Raw genomic sequence first — 15416 nt, forward strand, 5'->3', positions numbered from 1 at the left:
CATATTGGCGATTAAATAGGAGATTGTGAAGTGACAGATGTTTAAGAATTTTCCTATTGAGGATAAACTAAAAAAATCTCTAGACAAGCAAGATATTAAAGCTATAGGTCGGTAGTTTGAGGGAATAAAACCGTCACCTTTCTTTTAGGAACAGGCTGAATATAGGGAAACTTACACCATGAAAGTAGAAGTCGATAGGCACAAATGAAAAAGTTTGGCCAAACAAATTACAAGCATGGAAGTACAGTTTTTTTGAGAACGATAGGAGGGATCCCATCAGGTTCGTAAGCCTTACGACGGTTTAGGCCAGCGAGGACATGGAAAACATCATTACGAAAAATCTGAATGGCATGAAATAGCCAGAAGGGAGGAGGAGAGGGAGGAACAAGCCAAGAATCATTCAAGGCTGAGTTAGCAAAAGTTTTAGAGAAGAGATGAGCTTTAGATACTGATGAAATGGCATTGGTGCCATCAGGATGAAGTGAAGGAGGAAAAAATGAAGAAGTAAAGTTATTGGAGATGTTATTGGCCAGCAGATGCCAGATATCTCGAGGGGAGTTAAAGTTAGAAGGATTTTGACATTCTCTATTTATGAAGGAGTGTTTGGCAAGTTCAAGAACAGACATGGTATGATTCCAGGCAGAAAAATAAAGTACAAAGATATTAAAGAGACAAAAGGCTCAAGTATCTTCTGTGGCAACCTCGCTATCATGTATAGCACGAGAACAGGCTTTATTAAACCAAGGTTTAGAAGATTTAGATTGAGAAAGAGAATGAGGAGTATACGCCTTCGTGCCAGACACTATCACCTTGGAAACAATAATCATTTCAGATAAAATCTGAATAATTTCTCCTTAGGTCCCACAATAGGCAGAGGCAAAGCAACAGAGGCACCCCCGCTTTGGGGAATCCTAAGGAGGGATTGGAGAAATAGGATATGATACAGATATGATGTTGTGATCGGACGAGCCCAACGGAGAAGAAAGGGTAATAACATAAGGAGAAAGATTACAGGCAAGCAAAAGATCAAGAATGTCGGACGTATCTCGAAGACGGTCAGGAATACGACTAGAGTGTTGCACCAGTTGCTCTAGGTTATGAAGGATAGCAAAGTTGAAGACTAGTTCACCAGGATGGTGGTGAACATTAAAATCTCTAAGGATGGAAATCTCCGCGAAGGGATAAGGGACACTTTGCTCCACTTTGGAAGTTAAATAGTTAAATAATTTACTTTAGTCAGAGGTGTTAGAGGAGAGATAGAGAGCACAGATAAATTTAGTTAGGGAATGACTATCGAGTCGAAGCCTGATGGTGGAAAACTCGGAAGACTGAAGAGCATGGGCATTAGAGCATGTTAAATCGTTGCGCACATAGACGCAACATCCAGATTAGTAGAGGAGAGGTGGTGTTCCATAGATTGAAAACTAGAGTTGAGGGATGTGTCAAGACATTTTAGGTTGCCACCGAGAGAGCAGTCCGACCTGGGACATTTCCGGTTCCCTTCCTAGAATTGTCTCTACACCTACCACTCACTTTCCTTAATGTTCCTCTTCTTACTGCTTACTTCACTTCTTCCAACTTAATGTTGTTCCTGCTTAATACTGACTGACTCGTGTTGGCTCATTACTACCTTTTATATAATATCTGATACATCTAGGTAATTCTAGTACATTACAGAACCTCCCCAGTTTTCTTAGTCTCATCACATAAGAGCCACATAACAACAATATACAATACAAGATCAAACCATACAGAACAAGGATATACCAAGCCCCGTCAACCTGCAGCAGGGAGCAAGCCGGGACACGCTTCGGCCAGTTCCCTCTCCCCGGTTGACGCAACTGTCAAGTCTTCTCGAGAGTTTTCTAGACCTTTCCGGCACAAGTATATATAGCTTTAAAGTGCTCGTTATACCCAAAAATTGGTAAACAGGAAGTTTATTATACCGTCACTTTGCTTTATTCTGGAATAAATTATTGGCTTTTAAAGTTAATTTCAAATGAAAAGGGAAATACTTGACATAAAAGTAAATTGAATAACGAAGTGTCACACATTGGATTAAGTTTGTAAATCGATACCACCACCACTACCACAACAACAACAAGAACAACAACAACAACAACTACTACTACTACTACTACTACTACTACTTCTACTACTACTACTACTACTACTACTACTACTACTACTACTACTACTACTACTACTACTACTACTACTACTGAAATATAAATGTACAATAACCTTTCCATTATTTTCAGGGAGGAGGGGATATTCAATATGACTATTATTGCCTACAATGAACTCAGTAACTGCAGCTCCAGTATTACCTCATATGTCAGCAATATCCGCTGCAACCCCCCAACTGTCAACATCATGAGCAGCACCATGGATGTGAAAGCACCACTCAAGTTCACACACAGTGATGGTGGTATCATTTTCAGTGATGCCTCCATTAACTGTGAGGTCACCAGCAACACAAAGTAAGTAATACGGGAAATCACTGTCTATAAATAAATGTGTAGTAATCATAATGAATGTTATGTTAAGAGTAATAATGCTCAATTTTCTATTTGTGAGCAAATCTCCCTTTGATTATAGGAACGGAACTTTAATTACACATTGTTACGTAAGTTATCGAGTTGAACCTCATCACCTTGTGTTTGAATTCATTAATACTTTAAGACGTGTTGAATCATCCATAGAAAAAAAAAGAAAATAGGTACGTGCAGTATCCTCATTAATATCTATAGATATTTGTGGATCATAAAAACTCACTTCATTTAGCACCCGTGTTTTGGGATCACATTTTTGTTGCCAAATACCTAAAGTTACACAGCCTGGTGACCAAAAAGTACCTGCTGATGCTAATTGGGATTTGGATAAGTGGATGAATTCTTCCTTATGAATTAACAGTTAATTGTAAGAAATCTTCGGATGAATACAAATATATTGGTTGTCAGCAGAGGGTACAGTAATGTAATATTCTGAAAATGAATATATGGGTTGTTAGCAGAGGATACTGTGATATAATGGGTTTTACAGTCTTCCAGCAAACAGACAGAGCAATTTATGGAGAATATCCGTTTTTTTCGGTGAAAATCCCTTGCTCCAACATGGTGTAATAAGCATGATCTGCAAGATGTACAATTAACTGGTTAAGGGATGGAAAAGGTGGTTCCATAAGGGAGGTGTAAATCACAGGTGTACATTGTGGTGCAACAATCAACATGGCTGCTCTATTGCTTCAGTCTCCTGTTTTTTTTTTTTTTTTTTTTCATGTATCCTCAACTAGAAGATATCTATCATTTTCCATTTTTTTTTTTCTTATCGCCGTTCTTCTCACTTTCCTTACTGGATTTTGGTCATCTTCTTTTAAAGGTTTTGGTGAAACTCTTTCTTTTGCATTAAACATAATATAAACATTTAGTAGAGTCTGGAATGAGCTTTGATCTACAAATGACCTTCCTACGGCTTTCATCCTTTCTCTGCAACTTCATCTTAAGTTTCCTCTCCATTTATTGGTGCTTTGGTAGAGGGCCAGTGTTCTTCTCATAAATCTATTAACTGGTGTTCTTTACGGTTCTATCATGTCAACCACTCACTTCTCATTATTCATCAATGGTCCTCTAGACTATTCATTTATTTATTTTATTCATTTCTTTTTTCTTTTTTGTCTTATCCACTCCTACGCTGATGATACCATCCGACACTTTTACATGTCTTTTCAGAGGAAATAAACAGATCACGCAGGGACGCCACATAACGCCTGATTTCTGAACTTTCTAAACTCTGATTTAGGCAGAGAAAATGTAGTGCTACTTTGCAATGCCTCAAAAACTCAATTCTTGCATATACTAACTCGACAAAACCATCCAGACAACTACTACTCACTCTTCTTCAATGACACTCAGTTGTCCCTCTCTTCTACACTAAAATATTTTCGGTATGTCCTTTACTTGAAACAACTTTCTTTATAAACTAAAACAACTTATTTTCTCTCCTCTGATGGAACGTCTTTAGTCTCACTGTCGCAATGTTGCAATTCTTGATATCTTCTATCACTGTTTTCATATCAACTGCTCTTCTGATCTTGCTAATTGCATATTTCCCCTCTTCCTGCGGCCTCGCAGCAAAAGACTTTCTTCTTTCTTTCACCACTATTCTGGCTACCTTTCTAACACAAGACTTCACTAGTACTCTAAATTATTCACCCCTTTCTCTGATAAACACTAGAAGGATGGATGGAGTAGATCTCAAACCGTATTCCAGCTTGGGAAGGATAAGTGTTCGGTGAAGAAGCAATAGAGTGTCCCTGTCCGCACCCCAAGAGGTGTGACTTAAAACCCCAAGAAGGGATAGTGCCGTCCTACAAGACAGCCTGAGAGAACGGAAATGGGGGACCAAGGTGAGACGGTGGTCAAAAACAATTCCAAGATATCGAGTCGCCTCCACACATGAGAGACGCTAATTGGCTAGGTATAAGTCAGGATCTGCATAGACACCACAGTTACGTCAAAATGTACAGCTACTCCAGGAAAAAAAAAAGAGTACCAGTAGTAGACCTCATCTTTCGGAAACCATACTGTACAAATGACAAGTGGTTCTTTTTCTCCAAGTACCACATGAGTCTTACATTAACCATCTTTTCCAACACTTTACAAATACAAGATGTCAAAGATATAGGACGGTAGTTCGTAGCCTAGAGACGATCTTTCCCATGCTTCGGGAATGGGAAAACCACTGCCGCAGCTCAAGACGGAAAATCACCAGTATGCCAAATCTTATAGATTTAATAAAAAGGTAAAAGCACTGTCAGACATGGGGAGCAAGAAGGCATAAGGAATACCATCTGGATCCGGAGAAAAGTCATGACACCAGGACAAAGCGGTCCGCAACTCGGAGACAGAGAAAGGGACATTATAAGACTCCCTTCCAGTCGAAGAAAAGTTGATCCCAAGAGATTCCATACTCTGGCGGTAACGTGCACCTGGCGCTGCTGGATCCTTCCGGAAAACACTGGCAAAGTGTTCTGCAAAGATATCGGCGATAGTCTTAGGATTTGCCGCCGTTCGCCCAACAGACAAGACTGGCGGGGAAGGTGCAGAATACATCACAGCAATTCGGCGGACTTTGTTGAATACATCCGTAAGAGAGATGCGAACGTTAATGGAAGAGGCTTTCCATGAGGCTCTTTGGCCTCCCTAAAAATGCAGCGAGCCCGAGCACGGCTCCGTCGAAAAGCGTCCAAACACTGCGGGTCTCCACGATGTCGCCGGAGACAAGAGAAAGCCACCCGTTTCTCTCTCACAGCGTTGGTGTATGCTGAATCCCACCAAGGAACGGGACGCTTAATAAAGCGACCGAACGTCCTGGGAACTGTCTGAAGTGCTGCTGAGCGTAAAAAAAATCAGTAAAATAATCATCAGCCTAAGAACAAGTATGAAAGTCAGCCAACGGACGGATAAAAGAGTTAAGGTCTGTGAATCGCAGTCAATCTGCCTCGTCTAAAAGACAGTGTAAGGGGCGAGATGGTGGCTCAGAGTCCACAGATTCCATTAAAATTGGAAAGTGGTCACTACCGTACAAATCAGGTAGGACCTCCCAATTAAAATCAAGGGAAGAATTAGATGTACAGAGAGAAAGATCGACAGCTGTAAAAGTCCAAGTTGGGCTGTGGAAATGTGTAACATCCACAGAGTTTAAAACCTCCAACCCTTCATCCTCAATAGAAAAAGCAATTAAAACCACACGCGGATTACTAACACCTTCATCCCATAGAGGGTGACGGCTGTTAAAATCCCCCAACAAGAGGAAAGGCGGAGTCAGCTTAGGCACTAGGCCATCAAGATCACCCCTGGAGACAGGAACCCAAGGAGGGAGGAGACTACAAATAGTGTAGGATCGTCCCAGAATGACTTTGACAGCAACCACATGAAAGGGAGAGCTAAGTTGCAAGGAAACAACAGGTATATACAGACGGACTAAGATTGCTGTGCCACCGGGGTGGTCCTGTTCGGGGAAAGGAGTGCTAAAAAGGCACGATAGCCAGGGGGACTAGAATAAGCACTATGAACGAGCATTGTCTCCTGTACAGCGACACAGGCTGGAGAGAACTACGATAGTAAAGCTCAGAGTTTCCCCCCAAGAGGCGCGAAGGCCTCTATAGTTCCACTGAAGAAGCTTGAAGACGATTATTTAGGTGCAGTGCACGGGCGAACCTTATAAAGGGTCTGCCCGTGACTCACTTGACAAGGAATAATTAACCAACGAGAAGACACCGTGAGTTGAGACCGGTGAGTCATGTGAATTATCACCATTCCTACTGGACATCGGAGGACGAGGTTCAGGCCGCACTACACTTTTCGCAACCGCAGGTCTACGAGGGACGGCTGTGACATCATCGGATGACTCCATCTATAGAGCACCCTCATCACAAAAAAGCCCGATGTGAGACAGAGGGTGTCACAGCAGGATCAACAAAAACCATCGGAGCTGCCATTGCAGAGCGGTCCCTGAAGGATTCGTGATCATGTGTACCAGGAGAAATCTTACAATGCTTTGACTGAGCCAAATCTATCGACTCCGCAGAGCCGTGGTTCCACTTCGTCAGGTCCTTCAAAGGCTTAGGTGATACAGTAGGGGAATGTACAGTTGCCTCATAAAGTTCTAGTACCCCCTGTGTTAACTCCTGTCATGATGTGGCACCATCGCGAAACTATGAATGAACAGCTGTTCCTCAAGAGAGAGAGATGAAGAGAGGTAGGGATGAAGAGAGGTAGGGAGGGGAGAGAGGTAGGGAGAGGGATGGGAAGAAGGGAGAAAGACTGACTGAGTGTGGGGTGGTTATGTAGTTTGATCATAGAAACAACGTCATGTCTGCTGTGTCTACCGAGTTATTGCCAGGGCCTGTAACCTACAACTTGGTCAATTATAGTCTGGACACCACAAGAGCCACCATGAATCGACAGGAGGAGAAAATCTTTCAACGTGGCCAGATAATCGGCATGAGAAGAGCAGGCATGTCAACTGCTGCCATTTCGACTGAGCTGGCCATCACCAAGTCAACTGTGAGGCGTTGGTGCCAGAGATGGGAAGAGACGGGAAATGTAATAGATGAAGCAAGATGTGGAAGACCCAGGAAGACCAGCCCTGCTGACAACAGAGCGATCCTTGAATCAGCAAAAAAGTCTCCATTAAAAACTGCAGTTGCTATACGCAATGAGCAACAGCTGCAACTGTCGCCAGGAACAGTTCGGAATAGACTCCACGAGGCCGGTATTCATCACAGGACGCCAGCAGTGAAGGGCAAGCTTACAGATCAACATCGAGCAGCAAGACTAGAGTTTGCTCAACAGCACATCGATGATGGGCTCGATTACTGAGGACGAGTAATCTTTAGCGATGAGAAGACCTTCGCTTCAAACACCCAAGGCCGTCTCCATTGCTGGCGCCGAGACAACATCCGATATGACCGCTAGAACATCTACGAAGAGGGTAGAAGCGGCCGCATCACCTGTAATGTATGGGGATGGGTCCATCTGCACGGAGTAGGGGAGCTGACGGAGATACGAGGACGGTTCACAGCAGAACAATATATCGAGATCATGGAGGAAGTGATGGTTCCATCAGTACGCACCATTGCCCTGCCCTATCCTGAGCGGATAATATTCATGCAGGTAAACATATTTTCTTCTCCCGTTTCATTGTTATTTGGTTAATGTCATTATGCTTTAATCTGATAATTTGTTTTTCATTGTCTGCACAGAAATCGAACATTTTGACCTGTATTTTATACGTCACCATTATGAGAAATTATTTAAAACTCGTATTTTAACTGTCCCGTCCACACTGCAAGAATCGTCCGCAAATGGTTTCAGGAGCAGGCTGACATCGAACTCTTGTACTGGCCAAGCAAATCGTGTGATCTAAATCCCATAGAGAACGTGTGGGGCAACATATTCAACACGTGGGAGGAGGGCCAGGAGCGCACTCGAGAGCGCCTTCTCCAGCAGACCATGGTGGAGTGGGAAATGTTCCGGCGCAACCAACGAAGTATATATAATCATGTAGCGTCCATACAAAGTAGATTGGAAGATGTTATTGCAAATAATGGTGGTTGGACAAAGTATTAGGGATAAGTATTAAAGCCAACATCTCTAGCATCATAAATTAATTTGCTTAATGTATTCATTAATAAATTTGTCATGACCCAGGAACATAACCATTTTCATCCCCTGTAATCCTATTGAACCTTAGACAATACATATGTGCAATATTTACGAAACAATTATATAAAACATTCGCAGTAATATGAATGTAGTTGGAAAATAATTAGCATATCCACTACACAAGATGCAACGAGGTTTTAATCAGTCCATAATTTATTATTTGAAAAACGTGTGTTCACTACAGTGCAAATATCTTTTACACCTGCCAGTGGTTGAACCAGGGGCTGTTAGGTTTCATGAATAAATATGTTGAGTATGTAAATTATTCATGCATGTTTTCTAGACCTGGAATTTTTTTTTTAAATCATTAATGCAAGACATGGTTGTTCAAGCATAAATACATATAATCATAAATAATGACAATATACCATAATTCTTAAACTAAGAATTTTAAAAAAATATCACAGGTAGATTTGACAAGGTGCATTTAACCGTTTGAAAAGTATCTCGACATGTTTAGATGCGTATATTTATCCAAAACTAATAACATAAAGGCCATCAGTATGATGAAATCTCACGAACTCGGATGACCAGGTGTGTGTAACCATAAACAACCTGAATTAACAACTGTTGGTTTGGGACGGCGTCATGCTAGAAATAAATGTTTCTGATCTTATTCTAACCAAGCCCATATTTCATGATATAAAGAACCATTACGACGTGGGGGATAATTACCCTGGCAATAACTCCGTAGACACAGCAGACATGACGTTGTTTCTATGATCAAACTACATACCCACCCAACACTCAATCAGTCTCTCTCTCTCTCTCTCTCTCTCTCTCTCTCTCTCTCTCTCTCTCTCTCTCTCTCTCTCTCTCGAAACAACTGTTCATTCATAGATAGTTTCGCAATTACTGCAATGGTGCCACATCATGACAGGAGTTAAAACAGGGGGTAATAGAACTTTTTGAGGCAACTGTACATCCACTGCACGGGTCATCTTGGTCAAGGCCAGAGGATTCCCGTTACATTTTTGAGATGACTCAACTGAGTCATCAAACAAAATGACAAACCCATTAGCCGAACGAACAGCAGGGCCACCAGTCCCAAGAGAGCGAGAGGTAGCAGATGTCTTCGGACCCGCAGCATAGGATGTTGCACCAGTACCGTCCTTCTGGTGGTAAAGGAGTTCACGGCGGGCACTACCAAGGTTAATGAACTGACTATTAGCAAGCTGTAAAGTATCCTGCTACAGGTGATAGCTTGGGCATCACCTGGAACATACCTGGTGAGCATCACGGCAATGGGAACAATAAGCAGCAGCATCACAGTGCTTCTCAGAATGTGAGTCTAATGTTGACCAATTACCACATCGGGAAGCGTCCTTGCAGAAACTTTTACCATGACCGTACCCGTAGCACGAGTAACACTGAAGAGGGTGGGAAACATAACGCCTTACCCTAAGATTGATGGGACCGATATGAACACGGTCAGGAAGGCTGGAACCAAAGAAGGTGAGAAGGACCATGTTGGAGGAATTCCTCATCTTAGTCACCTTATGTACAGAGCTAGGACACATTGCTAGTATTTCCTCCTCAGGGAACTCAAAGGCACTGACTATAAACACAGCCTTTACTATAATTAAAAGTGGGATGAGCCTTCACTATTTCAAACATGCCATCAATAGGGCATGGGAAATGTTCCAACATCTTGCGTGACATCCTTAGCCCGCACGAGCACCCCCTTACCGTACTTCTTCAGATTTCCCTCAGGAATCGTGCCAATTTCTTTGGCAAGGTACCGGGAGGCATAGATGAAATTACAACGCCCATTTCTGTAGTACACCAGAAACCAACGTAGAGGCGGCATCTGGCGGACTTCAGGAATTGAAAACTCTAAATGGTTGTCAAAAACATTTGGGATATAGTCCATGTCACTGTCTGAAATATTGCGAGAGTGAACAAGTTCCGTCATAAAGCCAGAACTAGCAAGGGGCAGAGTTAACTACTAAAGCCAAACGGGCTTCATCACCTGACATATATGTCACATAACAGCGATTAGACGGAAAGTCCTTATCATAAACAAGTCGAATGCGAAGGACCGTGCCATACACCTTAAGAAGGGAGTGCAAGGCGTGATAAGAAAAAGATGGATTAACATTTACCATCAAAAGGGAGTCCAACTCGGCAGAGAGGCGTCCCTCAGAACTCCCAGTATAGGAGACCGCTGTGGGAGACACTTGTGGAAGGGAATTCCCCCTCCCTACTCGGACCTGAAGATGGCGTCTTGCGGGCCAAGTCAGCCACATCACGAGAACCTATGCTTTTTTGTTTCCCCATGAACATCAAGTAACACAAAAGAATAGCTCCAGGGGCAAGGAAAACCACATACTGGGAGCGAGCGCTGCCATGGAACGGGTACCTCGTCCCCATGCGTACCAGTCGTTTAAAAAAAAGGCCCCACATGATGCAAATGTTTGCCCACAACAGAGCTGAGACCCTCCTCTCAAAGCATCCCAGCCTGGACACCCAACCATCCAACACAGGATGATCCCTATATGGGGCGATCTCTCCAGCGGGTGGCTCCACTGGTCCACTAGCAGCCTACAGAGGAACCATTTGGTTTGGCCCTTCACTGGCGACTTTACTAGCATGGGTAGTCCTCTTCCCCTGGGAAGGGCAGTGCAGGGGCCAAAACCCTCTACAGCCTAGCTTGCCAGGTCATAGGGGCAAACAAGGCTCCCACCACGACAAGGCGGTTCCCATCTGGGGGGGATAAACACTAAAACTCAGTGAATAAATGTTTAACAGTTTAAAGGCGAAGGTATCCTGGGGATATTTCTTTTAGTATGCTGCCTACTTTTGCTACATAAAATTACTACTTCTAGCTCGTGTTATGCTCTCGGGAACAATGAAAACGACCATGGTGCTAGACTTGCTGGGAAATTTTGAAACAAAAATTCAGTTCTATAACAATCTGTACGTTTTTACTTAAAATGTTCTTACTTTACGAGTAAAGTTGTCAATCTTAAAACATAAGAACGAAGTATATATGTTAGTGTTATTTTTTTTTATTTAATTTTATAGTGTGTGAAATTATGAAATTTATTTTACAGCTGCAGCTGGCAAGATAAAAAATGTGTCGTAATGGAACCCCGTGTTGTTTTGCTGGAATATTAAATATTGGCATGAGTTAACTGAGCTATAGTGGATCAAGACTGATAATCCCATACATTATTCGTTTTGTCAGTAATAGTGGCCTTGTCTGTTATTTTTAGTCTTTTCTTTTTATTTGGCTCTTACTGCAAGAAAAAAAAATCGTATGGTATACATATTCCCATGCTATGAATGATAGTGTGGTTACCATATGGTTTTGATACTTGCCTTTTATACTCTAACGTCGATATAGAATCGAAAAAAAAAACTCTCATGAGTTAGACAATTCTTGAATTCAAGTGAGCAAGCCCAGAGGGAAGGTGCGAGTCAGAGCGTCCGGCAGGGATCGCATGCGCAGCAGAAAACGGACAGGATCTTGCAGGGAACACGATGTGCGTTTAAAAAAAATAAATAAATAAATAAGTCAGGGGATTTCAATACCATCCCAAATGTAGCCATCTCTTGCTTTTTTTATATCCTTCACAAATAAAACTCCGTCACCATTCGAGCACACCACTTCACACCTTGAAAGTGGCATGGAATGTTAAAAGAAAGTGGTTCATCGATAATAGTTTTTGCAGGCGCGCATTAGAAGATGTATTGTAAGAGATGGCTCAAAACTGCAATAGTCTTGAGCAGGGAGCAGCTGTTAGGTTCTTAACAGTCATGTCTATTTTGGGTGGCCTGAGATGACGTATCTTTTCTTCATACACTGTAACTTCTCGGATGCTCTTGATTCTGTTAATAACTAATTTTTATTCTTTTATTCTTCAACGTCTACAAACATTGGCAAAAGGAAGTTCTCAGGATGGGCCCAGTAGGAATTCCTTTGGATTATTTGCAGAAGATTGATTTCCTCCATATCTCTCCCGGAGATAAACTGATGTGGAACCAGATTGACCCATTTTGGCACACGAAAAACTCTGTGAGGACATACAAGTCATTATCAGGTTTTCCTGTTGCCACATAAAGTTGACATAATTTGCAGGCAGTGGTGAGCCATCTTGCATGAAATATTGCCCCTGTTTTGTTATATAAATAATGAATAATAATGATAATCTTGTGCAGGTAAGCTTGGTCTCCCTATTGAACTTTCACATCTATGCGTAGAAGAGAAGCTCCTTTAGCAGTATATTGAAAGTCAGTTGATGATACTAGTAAAGCTTCACAGATGTGAAGAGGTTTACCAAGTGGTCATTTCTATTGGGTGCCACTTTTTGTTTCACCAATATATTTCCTGCAGAGATGCCACAAAGGAAACTCATTTAGATGCAAGCTGCAGATGATGTAACAGACTTTCCAACCCTCTTACGGCTCCCTTTTTGTAGGCAGTATTAGTTGCCGAGCAGCTCTATTTGACAAAGAATACCGATCTGATTGCATGGCAATCGTTGGTATTGATATTACTCTTAGTGGCATTCATTCCTTGTTATACAAGTGAGGCTGCTTCCATTATGAGCAATTTGGTTTGATCATTCTTAATCTTTTGTATTGGAATATTTTTTTTTTCCAAATCCTACTAAGGAGATTTCAGGAATAAGTAACAATCTTGCTCATCTTGTATTTATTGTCTTTTACATACTAAATATATCCTCACACATGCTGTTTTTGGCAACTCATAAGGAGCAAGTTCTGGAAGTGAGAAGCCAAACACTGTGACTTATAGATTATATAATATGTTTTGTTATTTATCATAATCCTGCTTAGGGAAACAAAAAAAGGGATTATAAAACAAATAATACATATAATGTCTATTAGATGTACTGAGTGCAACGAAATTTAATTTCAATAACCCTTACTATTGATAAAGCAAATAGTTTGAATGAAACCTAGCTTATTAAAAAATAAGAATTACCCTTTATTCACCCAATTTCCATTTTAACTCCTTGTCAAATGAATGTAGCCCTTCCATTTTTAAGGAATTTCTCTTTACCATAACCAAGTAAATCAAGATGTTAAAAGAGAAAGAAAGAAAAAGAAAGAAAGAAAAAAAAAACAGTACTAACGAGACTCTACAGCTAGACACAAAGATATATATATATATATATATATATATATATATATATATATATATATATATATATATATATATATATATATATATATATATATATATATATATATATATATATATATATATATATATATATATATATATATATATATATATATATATATATATATATATATATATATATATATATATATATATATATATATATATATATATATATATATATATATATATATATATATATATATATATATATATATATATATATATATATATATATATATATATATATATATATATATATATATATATATATATATATATATATATATATATATATATATATATATATATATATATATATATATATATATATATATATATATATATATATATATATATATATATATATATATATATATATATATATATATATATATATATATATATATATATATATATATATATATATATATATATATATATATATATATATATATATATATATATATATATATATATATATATATATATATATATATATATATATATATATATATATATATATATATATATATATATATATATATATATATATATATATATATCCTTCCTCTCCTCCTCCCTCTGACTATTTCATGTCTACAATCAAAATTCTTCGTAATGATGTTTTCCATGCCCTTGATGGCCTAAACCCTCGGAAGGCTTATGGACCTTATGGGGTCCCTCCTATTGTTCTCAAAAACTGTGCTTCTGTGCTTGCACCTTGCCTGGCCAAACTCTTCCAACTTTGTCTATCGACTTCCTGCTGGAAGTTCGCCTACATTCAGCCTGTTCCTAAAAAGGGTGACCGTTCTAACCCCTCAAACTACCGTCCTATAGCTTTAATCTCTTGCTTGTCTTAAGTTTTGAATCTATCCTGAATAGGAAGATTCTCAAACATCTGTCACTTCACAATCTTCTGTCTGATCGCCAGTATGGCTTCCGTCAAGGTCGCTCTACTGGTGATCTTCTGGCTTTCCTTACTGAGTCTTGGTCATCCTCTTTTAGAGATTTCGGTGAAACTTTTGCTGTTGCGTTAGACATATTAAAAGCTTTTGATAGAGTCTGGCATAAAGCTTTGATTTCAAAACTGCCCTCTTACGGCTTCAATCCTTCTCTCTGTAACTTTATCTCATGTTTCCTTTCCGACCGCTCTATTGCTGCTGTGGATAGACGGCTACTGTTCTTCTCCTAAACCTATTAATAGTAGTGTTCCTCAGGGTTCTGTCTTGTCACCCACTCTCTTTCTATTATTCATTAATGACTTTCCTAACCAAACTTCTTGCCCTCTCCACCCTACATCTTTGCACGTTCTTTCAGAGACGTCCAACCCTTCAGGAAATTAATAGATAACGCGGGGACGCCACGGAACGCCTGACTTCCGATCTTTCTAAAATTTCCGATTGGGGCAGAGAAAATCTAGTAGTTTTCAATGCCTCAAAAACTCAATTCCTCCATCTATCAACTCGACACAACCTTCCAGATAACTATCCCCTCTTCTTCAATGACACTCAACTGTCTTCCTCTTCCACAATGAATATCCTCGATCTGTCCTTTGCTCATAATCTTAACTGGAAAATTCACATCTCATCTCTTGCTAAAACAGCTTCTATAAACTTAGCTGTTCTGAGGCGTCTCCGCCAGTTTTTCTCGCCCCTCCAACTGCTTACTCTCTATATCCATCCCTGAATGGAGTACTCTTCGCATGTTTGGGGGGGTTCCAGTCACACAGCTTTGCTTGATATTGATATTGTACTCCTGGGCTCACTCGGTATGGGGGCCATTTGACAGGCTTTTCGTCCCCAACATCAATATCGTGTTTATATGTATATATATATATATATATATATATATATATATATATATATATATATATATATATATATATATATATATATATATATATATATATATATATATATATATATATATATATATATATATTATATATATATATATATATATATATATATATATATATATATATATATATATATATATATATATATATATATACATATATATATATATAT

The 15416-nt window shown here is 39.6% G+C and overlaps 1 protein-coding gene across 1 annotated transcript; it reads left to right on the forward strand.

Moving 5' to 3' along the window:
- The first annotated feature begins 6875 nt into the window (after positions 1–6875).
- Positions 6876–7385, forward strand: LOC123502057. The gene has a single exon (XM_045251210.1). It carries the CDS (start codon positions 6876–6878, stop codon positions 7383–7385), a length of 510 nt encoding a protein of 169 aa, XP_045107145.1.
- Positions 7386–15416: the final 8031 nt, after the last annotated feature.

This window comes from Portunus trituberculatus, chromosome 10 (assembly GCF_017591435.1).
Source record: "Portunus trituberculatus isolate SZX2019 chromosome 10, ASM1759143v1, whole genome shotgun sequence".
In the NCBI taxonomy this organism is placed as follows: domain Eukaryota; kingdom Metazoa; phylum Arthropoda; class Malacostraca; order Decapoda; family Portunidae; genus Portunus; species Portunus trituberculatus.